This window comes from Sciurus carolinensis, chromosome 2 (assembly GCF_902686445.1).
Source record: "Sciurus carolinensis chromosome 2, mSciCar1.2, whole genome shotgun sequence".
NCBI classification, from domain to species: Eukaryota; Metazoa; Chordata; class Mammalia; order Rodentia; family Sciuridae; genus Sciurus; species Sciurus carolinensis.
Genome location: NC_062214.1, coordinates 38,086,524 through 38,103,806, shown reverse-complemented (window position 1 = coordinate 38,103,806; position 17,283 = coordinate 38,086,524). Strand labels below are relative to the sequence as shown.

The window sequence follows — 17,283 nt, the reverse complement described above, 5'->3', positions numbered from 1 at the left end:
GGAAGATACATGAACAACATGAAAAAACAAGGGAAGAAAATGATCCAAACAAATTTAGATTCTATATTAATAGAATCCAATGACAGTATGTTAGAAGAAATGTCAGAAAAGGACTTCAGATTATACATGATTAAGATGATTCGTGAAGCAAAGGATGAGATAAGAGAGCAAATGCAGGCAATGAATGATAATACCAATAAGCTGAAAGAGCAAGTGCAGGAAGCAAAAGATCATTTCAACAAAGAGATAGAGATTCTCAAAAAATACCAAACGGAAATCCTTGAAATGTAGGGATCAAACCCAGGGTTTCATGCATGCTAGGTAAATTTTAAGTATACTTTTAAGTAAGTTTTAAAATATACATTTAAACTTTTTCCCCTGACCTTGGACCCCGAGCCCTGCATGAACTCACCTGGGCAGTTTGGACGGTCACAGGTCCTAGACTCTGTTGCAGTGCATGCATACCCACAAGACCGGGTCCGTTTCTGGTTGCCATTCCCACAGGTGACGCTGCAGACAGACCAAAGACTCCAGTCACCCTCACCGTCTGTGGAATCTGGAAGGGAGCCACAGAGATGGTCATCAACCTTGCCCAGAGTCTCCAAATCTCCCTTGTCAAGCAGTCTGTCAATTGTCTACTTCCATCATTTTCACCATTGGAGGGGACAAGATGCCAGCTGGAGCTAAGAGGCTTACAGCTGCAGGGATCATTTTAGGGCTCAGCTTTGTGAGAACAGAGAGGGCGAGGGTACTATGGTGATCCATACATGGCTAGGACCCAACCCCTGGAACATGCCTGGGGAAATTCTTATTAAGAATACATACATTCTGCAGACCATGAGATCACAGAATAATATGCTAAGCAATTTCCAAAGATGACTGTCATCAGTTCCTTCCTACCCTGTGGGGGGAGGGGAGAGAAAGAGAGAGAGAAAGGAGGAAGGGAGGAAGAAAAGATGGAAGGAAGGGAAAGGAGAATCTATTTCGAATCTAGGCTGGCCTAGACCTTATTTTCTGGCAGCTTCCTGTTTTTACCCTGGGGAATGTTGTCACTGTTAAAGAAGCCTAAGATAAAACTATGAATGGTAAACTGCCTGGACAGAGATTAATTGACCTGAAGGACTACAAAGATATCAGACATGTGAGTGAAGCGTTTTTGACCCGTCCAGGCCCTCCCAATGTACACTTGAATGCAGCTGTTGCCATCAAGAGTAGAGGAACTGCCCAGAGTCCCTGCCTGAACTCCTCAACCACCAAGTCATGAGAAATAATAAACTGTTACAGTTTATTAAGAATAAAGTTTGGGGTGGTTTGTTATGCAGCAGTAGATAACAGATACATTAATGGTAAAGCTAGAAATGTCCTTTGAGGTCATTACTCAACATACCTCCAATGAATACTAATTGATCCCTCACTATATGTCAGGCACAATTTTAGATATTCATTAAGGAAAAATTTCAAAGATCCCTGCCATGGGGAACTACTATTTTAATAAGAAAAGGGAGTCAATAGTCAATAACACAAAAATGAATAACTTATAGAGTATTAGAATTGATGAGTGCTGTAGAAAAAGAAAATGTAGACCAGGATAGTGGGGATATGTGAGTGGGAGAGGTGTGGGAGAGGTTGGTGCATCATCAAAACTTTCTCTTATCAGTAGTGAAAAGTCTTGGGGTGACTGGGGACTGGTCCAGGGTCATCAGGTTAACAGAAAGGAAAGCTTGGGCTCTAGTCGCAAGCCCTTGCTCTCCAAAACATGACTAAAGTTTTAGTCTGCAGCACCTCAATTTTGTAATAATTTCTCCTGGTTTACCTACATCTTCCAATAGCCTTGGGGCCTTTCTGGGTGCCAAGCATGAGGCTATGTATGTACCTTGCTGGAAAGAGATAGCTTCTGTTCATAACAGGTTGTGGTGATTGTTCTTTTGTAGGCCCAGCAAGCAAGACTGTTGTGCTCACATGTATCTACCTGAGCTGTGGCCTTTGCTGGCTCCCAGGCTGTTGTTGACATGGTAATTCACTCTGAACACTCCTCAGGCAAACTCAGGACTGTAAACCTCCTCGACCCATTAAGCAGAACCAGTTTGTGGGTGGGAAGGTTCTTCATGATGTGTCCTCTTCCCTAACTGAATGGAGAGCTTGCTCATATTGCATCTGCCCTCAGAGGCCCCATCCATTTTTTTTCTCCTCCCTCCAAAGTTCTTTTTCTGAACTTTGATTTTCTTTTAAAAATGGTTTCTCAACTGTATGGCCAACTAGATGTTTGAAACTACCGCTTTGTGTTAAGGAACTGGGCTTCATTTCTCAGGGTTAGTATCTTTCATCTCTACCATCTCTTATTAAGCATTCACCCAGAGGAGGAAGCCACTGAAGGGAGCAGTTGCTACTGCCTCTGAGACCTTTGTAGTCTAGTCTGCCATCAAAATCTCCCAAAGAACACCAGAGATGTACCTGAACAACCACGAAGTCACAGGCTTGGTGAGTGCAACGGGTGACACCATATGTGCACACGTGCTATCACACGTGTGGTGCTATCCTGCACACACCAATGAGGCCTGGTGTTGTTAAAGGGCACCAAGAAATGTCATAAGTAATTTTATAATGTTTTTATACTCATAAAAGGGAGAAGCAGACAAGTTAAAAATAGCCTATTAAATCATATATGTAGAATTCATGACACTTGTGAAGTGTGAATCAGCATGTGTTATGATTCAATGATGCCAACTAGGGTCTTTCCTGTTTTCACAAAAGAAAAGGGGCCTTAACTATCCAGAAATCTCATGGAGCCTTTCCTTTTCATTGCAGCAATGTAGAGAGCTAATTTGGGGAACTATCTCTAAACATTGAGATTTTAGCATTAAACTAAGGTTTGTATTAGAATCTCTGTGCGAGTTTTATTTCTTGCTTTGGTTTCTTAATCTAAATGATTACATGCTAATGCTGTGTATGATTATATGGAAAATGATGCCCTTAATCTCTTACTCCATGTCCACTTCCTTGGTTAGTCCTCATGCATGCTGAGCTCAGATTGGACCACATGACAAGCTTTGGCCAATGGGATAAAAGGAATATGACATTAGTGGAGACTTCCAAAATACCCATGTGTATGGACTTGCCACCACCATGTGAAAAGCTCAGAAGCCTTCTGGAGGCTGAGGGAGCAGATGGGGTGAGACTCCAGCCATCCATCTCAGCATCTCAGCTGTCTAGTTGGGGCCCCATCATTGTGAATGAGGCCTTTGGAGCCCATCCAGCTCTAGCCAAGCCAGCCCAGCCCAGGTGAATAGTACAGACAACCCACAGACTCATAAGGGAGAAACTTTTTGGTCTTTAAAGTTGCTGGAGTTGGGGCATGGTAGATTTCCTTAAGCAGTGAAAACTAATGATTACAAATATATCACAAAATCCACCCCTCCCCCTTAATATGTTCTCTAGGCAGGTGTCAGACTCTGGAGCCATCAAGGATGTATCTCCCAGCAAGTGGCCTCCCCATGTCTTTATTTGTAATGCTCACAAAGCTATTTAGTATTTAACATTTTTGAACAGATCCCTTAAAACTAGGCATAGGACTTATAGCCATGGGATTTATCATTTTTATTGAGGCTAGCAATGAAATGGAATGATCTCCCAGGAGGAAGTACGTGTGTCAGCTACTCCCCTGAATCCTTCATCACATGATCAGACCAACATCCCAGCAAAGATGTTTTATGGTGTCAAAGGATAGAAAGAGGATTTCTGATAGGTACAAAGCTTGAGAGGGCAGTAGTCCTATCTTCTATAGTAAAACAAACTTGTTCTTATTTGTTCATCTATTAGAAAATATTGTTCAGAGCAGAAAATGAGTGACAGCAATAGTCACAAAGATAATAATGACAGAGATAAAAAACAGTTCCTAGGAACATTTACATGGTGTTTTGACAGTCCTTAGCTGTGACAGTCCTTATCCTCAAGGAGGGAATAAAATGATTCACGGTGCTGTGAACTGAAAGCTGTGTTTCAAGGATGCCATTGGGGGGGCTGAGGAGATAGCTCAGTCAGTAGAGTGCTCGCCTTGCAAGCACAAGGCCCTGGGTTTGATCCCCAGTACCCCAAAAAAGGATGCCATTGGAATTGTTAAATAGATTTTTTACAGTTTCAGGGCATTAGGGTTCTGTAGTTCTGTAAAGTATTAGGGCAATTGAATTGACTTGGATCTTGACTTAGCCACCAGCAAACCTGGACCACTAATGCCAGATGATAGTGGCTATACTTAACTCACAATAACTCCAAGAGGTAAGTGGAAACATCTTTCCTTTGTGGATAAGAAAACAGACTCAGAGAGATTAAGGGACTTGCCCAAGTTTACACAGCTCAAATTCAGCAGAGTTGAGTTTAGATCAGAGTTCTGTTTGCTCCCACCTTATCCAGTTACTCCATCCTGGTATTCTAGCAGCTTTGATTCTATTCCAAGTTTTCCACCCTTCTTTTGGGCACTCATTGATGTGACCATAATTCAAGATGACAAAGAAAAACGTGTGAAAAAAAAATCACAGTGAAATCTATTAAAATAGGCATGATCACTTAGAGAATTTCAATGAATGGAGTTCTAAATCAAGTACCAATAAGCAGTGCCTACCTAAATGCATTGTGAACAAATTTGGAATGATATGCTATCATTAGACACAGAAATGTATATTGGGACTCCCTGTGTCCTATACCTGGCAAAAATACATGTTCCTGGAGCTGTTCTGAGAAATAATAATAACGATGCACTAGTTCTGCCAGTGCTACAGAAAGCCTACAGACCAAGTGAGGTTTCAGGGCCAGGGGCGACAGCTCCACCTGGGCTCTTACACCTTTCCTACACATAGTCCATTAGAAATTGCATTAAAAAAAAAAAAAGACTGCTTGAAGGCACAGTGAAGTCTGAGGCGCAATACTTGAGGGGTGCGGGAAGGGATAAGATTTTCTTTATAAAAATAGCAATATCCTAATACCTAATGAGGCAGATGTTAACTAAGATAATCCAAAATCATAAAGTTGGGAGCTCCCCATGGCCCAGGAATGCTCTCAGATCCCGATGCATGGATCTCCAAGGGTGCTTCCAGTAGAGGAAGCTGGGGTAAGGATGGCTGAGGCAGCCAGACCTAGTGCCCTAATAGAAGTAAATTATATCCTCAAGATTGAAAGTGAAGAGATATTTTTTAATGATCACTAATTCAGCAAAGTGAACTCTGTAAAAGTTTTAGATGAAAGGTTGTTTCTAGCAGTGGTCTTCAAACTTGAATTAGCATTGAGGATCACCTGGTGACCTTGAATGGAAAAATAAAGAAGATTGAACAGATGCCAAGTCTCATTCCTATACCTTTCGATCCAGTACAGGGAGAATGGTGTTCTGCACCCAGGGAGCTTTAAATGACAATGATGTTCTGGACCCACCCCCAGAAATCACAATTTAATGGACTTGAAGAGAGGGCTACTCATCCGGATTTTTTTTTTTTTTTAAGTTCCACAGGTGATTTTAATGAACAAAGAGATTGAGAACTACTAATTTCAAACAGTAGTGCTCAAGGCTTCATATCCCCCTGCAAGGCTTCTTCAAATATAAATCTCTGAATGTACCCTAGAATGTCTGACTCAGTCAGTGTGGAGGGGACCTTGAAGATTTGCATTTTTATCACATTCACTGTGTTTCTGGTTTGGAGGCCACACTTGGAGGACCATTGGCATATGTGGAAGGAGTTAGGACCCAGGATTGGCATTAAAAAACAAAATAAAACATACAACTGAGAGATTCTGATGTCAAGCATCTGAGTCCCCCTCTCTTAGATAATATTCTTTGTTGGCTTGGCTTGAGGTTAAACCATAAATTCTCTGCAACCTCGGGAACCATCCCAGGATTCTGTTTCTTTTATTCAACAGCATGGGTCTTTTCTTCCTCTTCCTGTTTTCCAATCTAAGCATTCATAATGAGATCTACTCAACTATATTAAGAGATGTGCTGCTTTTCCCCCAAAGAGTATATCAGACAGTGGTTAAGAGATAGATTCTAGATCCAGAATGCTTGAGTTGAGGTCTTGAACCTCTAAGTCAGGTTGCTTAACACCTCCAAGCTTTATTTTCCCATCTGTAGATGGAGCATGTGTCTTAGAGAACTGACTAAATAAAATAAGATGTGTGAAATCCCTGAAGAGGTACTAGTACATGGTAAGTACTTAAAAACACTGGCTACTATCCCCATTTTTTTTCTCTTGGAAATGGATAAATTAGACATCCTTTGGGAAAAGCAAAGGTTTCATGGGCTTCCTGGCTGGAAGGAGTATGCATTTTCTTTCTGTTCCTCTAGCATTTGATGTATATTTTTATCATGGTTCTATTTTGCCCTAGCGATTATTTTTTCCCTTTGTTCAAAGATGGGTGAGATCCTTTTCAGGGAAGGACCGTATCTAATTTTGGATTCCCAGTACCTAGCATAGTGTTGGATACAAGACATGCTCTTAGTGAATATTGGCTGAACAACTGAATGATGTAGATGGAAAAAACTGTCTTGCTATTTTGGAAGTTGCCAAAATTATCTATTAGTGAATAGAAATGACTCTCCAATATGTAACTTGTCTTTCTGTAGAAAAATGGGATAAAGATGTAATGAAAATGGTGCAAGTCATCCTGATCATATACTATTCATGGAAGTCACAAGAACATCATGAGGATGGGTGTATTTGTAAAACATCAAATATTCTTATAACATAGTACCTGATTCCCCAGATGATTGTAAAACCTTTTTCCGTCTTTCCTTGGACACACAGAATATCTTTCCTATGAGGGGTCATAAGACTAGGTCTTTCCAATAGAATTTGAATGGTAGATGTGATGTGTATCACTTCCAAGCTGAAGGGTTAAGAGCATCCCTCTCTAGGATCCCTCTTATTCCTTGAATATGAACTGGTTGTAGAGCATCTAGGGAATAACTCTCAGGAGCTAACAGTTGGTGGAGTTCCAGGATGGAAGGAGGAGGCTGGATACCTGAATGACTGAATGGAGCTGAATTCCCTCTACCTTGTCTCCCATCTCCACTCAAGTGAGAAATGAACATTCATTATTTGAAGTCACTGAATTTGGAAATTGTTTGCTACCTCACTTATCCTATTCTAAAAACTGGGGAAACTAGAAACTTCAACTTGGGGGTCTTAAATTTTATTGGGGGAGGGCATACTTTGACAACCTGTGACATACGTGTTCACGTGGATTCCCAAGGGCCACTTCACCACTGATATCAAACCTAACACAGTTGCTTGGTCAAAGGAAGTAGCCATATCATCTCTTTTATTAAATTGATTTTAATATGAAATTTTATAGTAAAAATACAAGGAAGTTAATAACATTTGTTTTTAGAAATAAAATTAAAATTTGGGGGAAGATAGAAAGAACCCCAAAGACCCTGAAAAAATTCTCTCCTAGGATAATTGGTATAATTTTAAAATTATAGTCTTTTCAGAAAAATGTGGCTGCTGGTGCCTCCTTGGAGCTTCTGCAGAACAAACCCTTTATGAGGTATGCCTCATAGAAGGCCAAAAGCCACATACTGTAAACTGGGTTTTTCTTGGCTCCATATCTGTTAGGCCTCATCATCCTCATTTATTCTCCCCACCAACTTTATATTACTGGGTGGTAAACTCACCATATTCTGGCTGCTCTTTGGTTTCAAGTGTCCGGTGGCCTGGGGCCGGACGGTCCCACCCTCTGGGGGAGTTGAGGAAGTTGCTGTCGTCTGAGGTACTGTCATACTTGTAGTCCTGGTCCCCGCTGTTTGCCCTTGCCAAGGACAAGGACCTCTGCCACCAGGCCTGCCAGTCGGGGGATGGGACTGACCAGCTGGGTTTATTCTCCGGATGTTGATCTTTATCTGCTTCAGAGTCAGGACCGTCGACCACCTCTATGGTGACCTGAAGAATTCAGAACAGGTCAGGGTCAATGTGGAGTCAACAGCCTCCAAGCTATGTGACCCTTGGAAGAAGGTCTGAGAGAGTTGAGGGGAATGATTGCTATATCCCTTGTGAGATTGTCTGGTGAGAGAGACTGGGACATCCAGGGATGGCCAACGTGATTCCATAATTATATGGAACATGGCCTTAAGTTGGGTAGAAACAAGGCCTTACTAGGGCTCCTGATTTGCCGATGACTAAGTTGTCATCAGTAAGCCTTTAATGCAAGGGGTAAACAGGTACTATATGTGTTCCTGAAGTGACAGAACAGTAATCATAATAAAACACAACACTCACTGAGCATTAACTCTGTATCAGGCACTCTTCCAAGTGCTCTCCCTATGTGAGTTTATTTAATCCTCCTAGCAAACTTCTCTTCCCGTATGTGCCACACTGTGCAACTTGTGGAGTCTGTTCCATTTCTCTTTCAACCTAAGCTGGATTTATGACTCATTTTCCAGTTGAATGGGTAGGAGTGATACTGGTAGTGTAAGGGGTCTTATAACTTATCCTGGAATGTCCCTACTGGTATGTAAGAAAGTCCAGCCCAAATCACTACATGTGTAAAAGCCATATAAAGAGAGAGATTATGTGGAGGAGAACTGAGCCACCTTAGTCAATTTCTAGCTCAAAGTGTGATTGGGGCCATCTTGGATCATTCCCAGTTGCATCTCCTCTAGTGATACCATATGGAATCCAGGAAAGCTTTCCTAGATGAGTCTTACTCAAATTCTCGACCCACATGAGCATGAGAAAACCAGTGGTCATTATTTCAAGCTGTTAAGTTTTGGAGTGGTTGCCAAACAGCAATGGATAGCTTTGTGTGTGTGTGTGTTTGTGTGTGTGTGTGTGTGTGTTGCTGGGGATCAAACCCAGGGCCTCATGCATGCTAGGCAAGCACTCTACCACTGAGCCACATACCAAGCCCTACATAGCTCTTTTATAGACAAAGAAGACTGGCACACATAGACATTAACAAAATGGGTAAGAACCCAGAGTGAGGAAGTGACAGACATGGGAGTCTGGCTCCAGAGCCCATGCTCTTACCAACTCTGTACACTGCCTCTCAAAAACTAAATGATAGAAGTACACTTTCATGAGACTGAGGGAGCTCAGGGTGGGATGGATGCTTCAGGGTGTGCAGATATAAGCACCAGATCCTCAAGACCAGGCTTCCCCAACTACAATTTTTACTCTTCCTATAGTTCAGCAGTAGCCCCCGGGTCAAAGCAGATAGTCCTAGAGCTAAGGTTGGAACTTGTTCTTTGATTTGACAAAGCCTGCTTTTGAGGTCTGTCATAGGACTAGAAGAATGCAGCTACTTGGCTCCAAGAGACAATCAAGAGAACTTGATTGACAAACAAGAGAAACTTGTTTAAAAATATAATAAAAGACTCATTGGGTTCCTTTGGCCAACACATAGCTCTTGCAACACCCCCTGGATGAGTTATGTGCAAATGAATCAGAAACATGCACTTCAAGTAATCAGCGCAAGATGTACTGGGCAGATGCAGTCCCAGTTTTGCCCTGACCCGACATCTGAAGAGTTTCTTGCGATGCTCTGCCAAATTGCACCAGGGTGTGCCCATCCCTGAGACAAACAGCCCCTTCCTTTTGTGAAACAGGGAGGTTTGAATCCTGTTCATTTTGAAATATAAAGGAAGCAACCCAGTCAGTGGTGGTCCTGGAGTGTGATTCCTTAAGGCTCAGACACAAGGTTAAGAGTATACTCTCAGACTGCTGATGATCAAATGCAACTTTCACTTATGTGGGATGCCTACAAGGCACCATGAGCTTTATTCCATGCCACCATCATTACTCTAGTCTTGCAGGCATCCCTTGCATATTTATAAATAATTATAGAGCTGTTCAAGTAACTGCAGAAAAGAAAAATGAAGAAAAAGGAAAACATCACATATCTTGTATCATTGCTGTATGCTGGGATGGATGGTCACGGGAGAGTTAAGGTCACTGGGATCTACATGGAACTCAGTGAAGAAGGAATGCATTGCTGGGTGATGCAGAACTGACCAGGGCAGGGATGGGCAATGCTGAGTCTTTGAACACAACCTTTCTCCTTTGCATCCCAAGTGCACTGCTTGCAGACAGAACGAGTGAGCAGCAACCATCATCTGCAAGGCTATTAAGGGTCTTGGAAGGGAGAGGCCGCCAAGAGCCAGGCAAACCTGCAATTATGGTAATGAAATAAGTCTCTGGGTAGGAGATAAGGGGGAATGTGCCCAACAGTTTTGGTATTCCATTTGTACTTAGACTGGAGTCAAAAGGATTGCTTAAACAAAACGTGCCCTGCAATTTCTCCAAGCTAGGAATAAAAACAATTTCATGTTTCAAGCTATTACCGTCAATACGATTTTTCTTTCTTTCTTTTTCTCTTTTTTTTCCAAATTGCTGCTCAGATCCAAACAAAATAGATTTCTTGCCTGGCCAGGCAATGAGTAGCAAAATACAAATTTACTCCAAAAACTATATCAATGACTAACTCTCAGCAGCTTAGAGGTTTCTTTTTTCCCTTTAATTTCTAGCCACTGCCCAAAATGAATTACAAAACAAAACAAAGAACAAATCTTAGGATCCACCCTTCTTTACAGTTAACAACATGGAAACCTCATACTGATATCAAAAGAAGAAATCTAATCTTGAACCTGAAATTTCATAGGAATCCAATGAAAAAGACACTGAGCATGCTAAATCGCTTCTCAAATGGTAGGGACTAGTTTGTTTCCTGCGGCTCTTACTCTGCTTGCATGTTTTTTAGTATCAAGGAATCCTTTTGTAAAGATGTCTTGAATAATGATCAATGTGAAAGAGCTGGAGGCATGGAGAGTGCAGATTTTCCAGCTGACAAACACTCTGGATATCTCTATCCTTTCTCATCCTTAATACACATATTGAACTTAGTATATTTGTTTCTTCTGAACTTCTTCAATTTGCCAATCGAAAGGGTAAAAGAAAAAAAACTCTTTCAAAAGTTCCAGGTCTCTTTTGGCAAAACCTCCATAGTTCTAAGAAAGAATCCAAAATAAGTGCCTGTTTGGAGAATTCTGTTCAAAATCAGAAATATGAGGATAAGGTCCTAGCCACCTTGATCAGCTTTCCTATTTTTGATAGTTAAAACTAACCTCTGATTGTATCTTGTGGAATCTATAGTCATGCAAATATGTCTGTTCAAGGATAAGAAAAAAAAAAGGTCTTTCTTTACTTGACTATTTTTAAGTCCCTCTCAATAGAAGAAAAGAAGTAAGTATATTGGTTGAAATGAATACTAACCTCAGTTTGATCCAGAAATGAGAAATGGCTGTGAATAGCACTATAGTAATGAATTGAGGCAGTAGGCCTAATAAGGAGTTTAGTTTGCCTCTTTACTCTTGTTCTGAAAAACACTTTCCACAGAGAAACTGAGACAATTCCCAGCCTAACTGATGCCCTTAGTCTATGGAAGCCATGAGAGCCATCCAGGATCTGAAAGGGTCTTCTTGCTCGTTGGCTTTGTAAGTTGAGAGGACTGGGTGGGTGCATCAGTATTTTCCACAAAGAAAAATGATTTCCATGTGAACACAGAGCATCCAGGGACATGAGTGCAGTAAGGGATTATGTTAGCCTTCCTTTCTTGAATGAAATGAACTAGGAAGATTTTAATCCTCTTGTCTCAGACACGCAGATGCTCTAAAAACAACTGTGGCACCCTAAGCTAACTGTGGTTAGTGCTTTGCGATCCATAGTAGTATGCTTATCCAGACATTATTGCCTGTTTTATGCAATTTAGATCCAATTTCCAGGCACAGAAACTGCTTGGAGAATTCAGATTTCCAAGGCAACAAGCAAGGAAGGTATAGAACTGATCTTAAACTAGGTCTTCTGACTCTTGACTAGTTTTATAGATGTTTGTTTGTCTTCTTCATTCCAATTATCCTCACCAATTAGCATCTCTCAGTTCTGAGAATCTTACCAGATACAAAGCCCCGTGCTAAGTACTTCACGTGGATGACCTGATGTAATCCTCAGAGATAACCACACTTCAGTGTAGTTTTACACTACAGAGGTATTCATAGGTGGTATTATCTTCCTAATTTTATAGACAAGGGAACAGAGGCACAGAGAAGTTGAAGAACCTGCAGAAAGTTACAGAGCCCCAGTCTGGTTTACTAAATGGTGGTGCCAGATCCCTAGTGCAGGTCAGTCAGACTCAATTGTTCATGCTGTTGATGGCAACGCCCCATGAGAATCTCAACATGACAGGCTTTTTTCTTATGGTTGTGTTGGTCAGTATCTTGGACACTGACCTTTCTTGACTTTTATTCAGTCTGATCCACCATCCCAAAAATATTTGGAGAAAAGAGGAGAGAAAATCAGAAGGAAAAGCATGTATGACATTTGCAGCCCTGGCCAACTCCTCTGATTGTATCTTGTGGCACTCAAGAGGCCTATGACCCTGTAAATAAGTTTGTGCAAGGACAAAAAAAAAAAAAAAAAAAAAAAAAGGCCCTCACAATGGAAGAAAAGAAATGAGTATATTGGTTGAAATGAATACCAACCTGGGTTTGATCCAGAAAAGAGAAATATTTGGTGGTAAATAGCTACTGCAGTAATGAATTGTGCAACAAGCCTAATAATGAGTTTATTATTGAGATTTTTGTTTTTGCTATCTGACCATCAGCTGAAGACCAAATACTCAGCCAAGGATACTAAAGTTCAAGTCTAACTTGTCCTGGGGGATTTACTTTATTTCCTGAAAAATTTTTTTTAAACAAAACCCAACTTCTTATATTGTTTTAAATTTAACATGGAGATGGAATTCATTTCAGAAGTTTGAGGTCATTTTCTTCCCTATTTTATGCATTGTTGTTTTTTCTCCCCACTCACTTCCACAGCCTGAAGCTAGTCTTACAATGGAGAATCTGATTTACTTGGGACAGAGGCTGCCTAACTGATGGGGCTTTAAAATTCTCCCCAGATGCAGATGTTGGGGCTTTTATAAGGATTCCCTACCCTAAAAATCAAGAGACCTGATCAACACTGCCCTTTGCAAGGGCTCAGCAGTGCCACTTTGGAAAGGTGAAGGCTGTTTTCACAGGAGGGACAGAAGACCCGGTCCTAGAGTGTGGGAAACAATTCCAGAACTTGGATTGGTGATAGGGTCTTCAAATTCCTGTTCAGCTCCTTGGCTTCAGCTAGGGACAACTAGGTGGGGCAGGGGCAGGTTGCCAGTGGAGGGAGCAGATGAGGCCAGAGGCCCTGGCAGAGGAAGCCCACCCGCTGGTGTGCCCCTCACCTGTCCTCACTCCACTACCCAGGGAGAGAAAAAGCTTTGATGACAGCAGGGCTGTCTGCTTGGCTGAACTGGCCCTGTGTCAAACCAGTGGACTGCAACCAAAGAGCAGTGCTCGAAGAAAGGGGTAAGGACTGCCAACAGGGAAATCATCCTCCTCCTTTAGAAAGCACCTCATGTTTTAAAGGACCACCAGGGAACTGGTTTACTCAAGTGCAATGGTGCATGGGGCTGCAGTCTCTTGTGTGTGCACACATACAAACTCTTACACGCAGACGTGGACTGTGGCTGCAAGGGGTAGCAGCTGCTTCATTCTTTCTTTGTTCCAACATTAGATAGCACAGTTCAGTTTTACTTAGGGCTGACAAGTCATCAGATCAATAAAACACTGGTCACCCGTAATTCCTGCATTGCCTGGAGAATGGTAGCAGATGCACGGGTTGTCTAAAGCAGAAATGGAATGACCCAAATGGCAGTATGCAAAAAAGTGGTACCAGCCAAGTCTTCTTGGATTCTTTAATTGAATAGTATGTACGTTGGGACTTTAAATTCTGCCATAACTTTAAATTCATCGTGTGGATAACTCTGGTATTTGGAGCTGAGGTGAAACCTTTAATCTTGGGAATTATGGTGGTCTTTGGTATTCAAACGGTAACTCCAGAAAAATATGGAGACCTCCTAAGAGCAGCCCTGTCCCTCTTCTTACCCTGTCCTCCAAAGCACCTCTCTTGGAAGTACCTAGAGGTAAACTTCTTCCTATCTTGGGGTTGGATAAGACAAAGTGAGAACAAAGCATCAATTGTGACTTTTCACCTTATAAGTCTACATAAGTAGGTGGCTTGAAGTCTCAGAATAGGAAGGCAAATGATTTCCATTCATAACCATACTTTTGTGACAGCTCATGGAGATGTTGTATTTTATTTTATTTATTTATTTGTTAGTTTTGCAGTGCTGGCCAGAGAGGCTAGGCAAGCCATTCTACCACTGAGTTACATCCCCAACCCAGAAGCTGCATTTTATAAAAATCCAAGAGGCTTTGCCAGAGAGAACTCCATGCTGTGAGCATCCATGGCCCAGTGTGGCCTACTCATAATTTAGCCTACATTTATTCTCTCTTCCCATGCCTCACTCTTTTCATACCCAGGGACTCCAGAGAGCTCCATCTTCCTTCAGGAAGCTGGGCGGAATTATTTCAAAGTGTTGCTTACTTCCCATTCAGTTAAATGACACAGTTTATTACGATGAATGATGAATTGCAATCTTGGTTGCTCTCCTGAGCCCATGCACAAATCCAACAATAGCATTTCATGGCTGCCCATTTTCTTTTTTCCACACGTAGGAAGTATTTTATAAAGGACCAAGTGGGGTCTGGGGAGGGGATAGGCATTTCCAGATTGATGCATTTATCTAGGATAAAGAAAAAGGATACTGAGGAGTTCTGCCCCCAAACTCAGTCCATAGCTAGAGCACAGGCACCCAGCACTTTGGGGTGAGGGAAGAGATGAAAAGCTTGCAGTCTTCCATTCCCTATATGTCCAGGCATTTCCTGTAACTCTACATTAATAATTTTAAAAACGATTACTCTAATAGCTCAGTGTTCAGCATTCAGCCCCACAATGACATTTCTACCTCTAGGCAAAATGCTAACCATAGGAAGCATAAGATTGTTCTGGGTGTGGTCTAAGCATCCTTGGGGTGAGGACTATCTGGTTCTGCAACCTAAAATCTATAAACAATGAAAAATTACCTCCTGTAGAGGAAGCCATGATAGGGAGCAATAGTATGGAGATGCCAATGCCTTATTTATTTATTTTTTTGGTGAATCTATACCTCCTCCGAATGATCCATTCTTCTTCTTTTGTTTTTTCCAAATTTAGGTTTAGATTTTAATCGGATTTTTTTTATTTTTACAGACTGCATTTTGATTCTCTGTGCACAAATGGGGGGTATAACTTTTCATTTCTATGGTTGTACATGATGAGGATTCACACCATTCATGTAATCATACATGTGCACAGGGTAATGATGTCTGTCTTATTCCATCATCTTTCTTTACCAGTGAGCCATGTGGCCATTTCCCAGAGAAGAATCACTGGAGCAAAAGCTTCATTTTTCCAGTTTTTTAATACAAGATTCATCAAAAATATTAATCAGGGCAGGCAGTCCTTCTTTTGAAGAAGTTGTCAAACAGTGGCCTCTACAACATTTTTCACTTGTCTAGCATACAGAGCCTTGTGCTGCTGCTTCTCACCTTTTGGCATCTGTCCACCTTAGAACACTGTGCTTTTTCCTTCTTTGTCCCCATGATCCCTCTGGCATTATCTTAATGTGGTAGCTGGGATGTGGACGCCTATGTCATTTCCTGGAAAGAACAGGCCTTGGATTTCTTAATTTTCCATAATCTAAAACTATGTGTTATACCCAGCAGGGCCTGGTTGATGTATTCTAATGAAGTCATGCTCTCAGTGACATTCATGAGTTATCATGACACTGTTATGAGCAAAACAACTTTGGTCAAGGAAACTGATCTAAAACTGTATCATGCAAAGAATGTTGTGGGAGAGGGAAAGAGAGAACTTCATTAAGGATCAACTGCTCTGAGTTCAAGTTCATGAACTTTCAGTCATATACACTAACTGGAATTTGGTGCAGAAAAAAAGCTGTCTCTACACAAAGGGAAAGAATCAGGAAAAGAACTTAAAATAATGAAAGCAGGCATATTAGGACAGAAAATAAGTAGGGGCTAGATTGCCTAGGGGGTGACTTCCTTCAGTCATCAGGAGGACCCCTTTGGGGAATAAATAGAGGGGGGGTACAAGTGACATTAAAAACATAGGAGTTTGTCCCTGAAACATGAATTGGTGGGATAAGTATTCTTGGGGGCCTGGATTTCAGCCTTACAACTACTACTTGACAGCCATGTAACTGTGGGTAAACCAAATAGTCATTTCCTTATAGTATTGGAAAAATGACATTTGCTTTTGTCTCCTTCTTGAGGGTGTTTGGAGGGTCAAATCAGATCACCATTTGCTTTGCAAAGTATACTAGACTATTTCTGTATAGATAAGTGTTATTATTTTCAACCCCAGGCACCCTTTCCCTCCCTACCACTTCTCCCTACTTCATCCAACTGCATTTTAGTGGAACATATTTATATTTCTCTTAGGAACTTCCATTCTATCCTTCCTTCCTCTTATCAGTTTTTAAATCGGTCATTTGCACTTTAGAGTACTTGGAAGTTGTCCCCTCTTGAAGGAGTTCCTGGTGGTAGAAAGGAATTGCTTTCCTGAGTGCTACACCAAACTGTTTGTCCAGTCTATTCATAAGCCATATTTGTCCTTTCCTACAGCTACCACTTTTCGTCAATTTTAGGATGTACTATTTTGTTTTGTCTTTTTGATACTTCATGCCTCAGAAGTCAGAATGTCTTATAGTCCTTGTTATGTCAAACTTCAATTGGCAAACTTTTTTTTTTTTTTGGCAGGGGTTGGTTCATAAAATAATGGTGCATCTCATAATGAAGGGTTTTCCACATATGAAAGGCAACAGTGTTCTTAAGGAGATAACACTATCATAGCCAGGAGTGGTTAAGGGGTTAAGAAGAAAACTGAGGTAAGGCAGCAGTTTCCACTGGAGTTAGATTGGCAAACAAAAGATGGACTGTTTTATTTTCTTCCACCTTCCAGCTGCCAAGAATTACCTGGATATTTGGATTCTGCCCATTGATATCAGCTTTGGAAAGATCTGGAAAGTTTGGTAGATCAAGGAGAAAGGATCTGGGGCCATCTCTTTGCAGTGAAGGGTGCCCAGTCTCTTGTGGGAACCGCTGTCTGGGAAAGGGCTGCAGTGCAGCCTGGTGCTCCAGAGGCTCCCCTGGTGCTTTTTTGGAGAGAGCAAAGTTGGTTTCTGATGTGGAGTCACTTTCCAGGTTGAGGTTATTCTGAAACAAAAAATAAGCAAACAAACAACTAATTAGGAGGCACATGGTTAAAAATACCACTCTTAACAGTCCATTAAATTAAGGAGCAAGGACAA

At 41.4% G+C, this 17,283-nt stretch overlaps 1 protein-coding gene across 1 annotated transcript in view; it reads right to left on the bottom strand.

Moving 5' to 3' along the window:
- Nucleotides 1-17,283, bottom strand: part of Ism1 (isthmin 1) — a 73,600-nt gene that overhangs the window by 13,140 nt on the left and 43,177 nt on the right. Inside the window, exons 2-4 of the mRNA XM_047535131.1 lie at nt 16,949-17,188; nt 7,658-7,922; nt 413-556 (exon numbers count right to left, since the gene is read on the bottom strand). Coding sequence (XP_047391087.1) covers nt 413-556; nt 7,658-7,922; nt 16,949-17,188 — 649 coding nt within the window. The remainder of the gene's footprint in view (nt 1-412; nt 557-7,657; nt 7,923-16,948; nt 17,189-17,283) is intronic.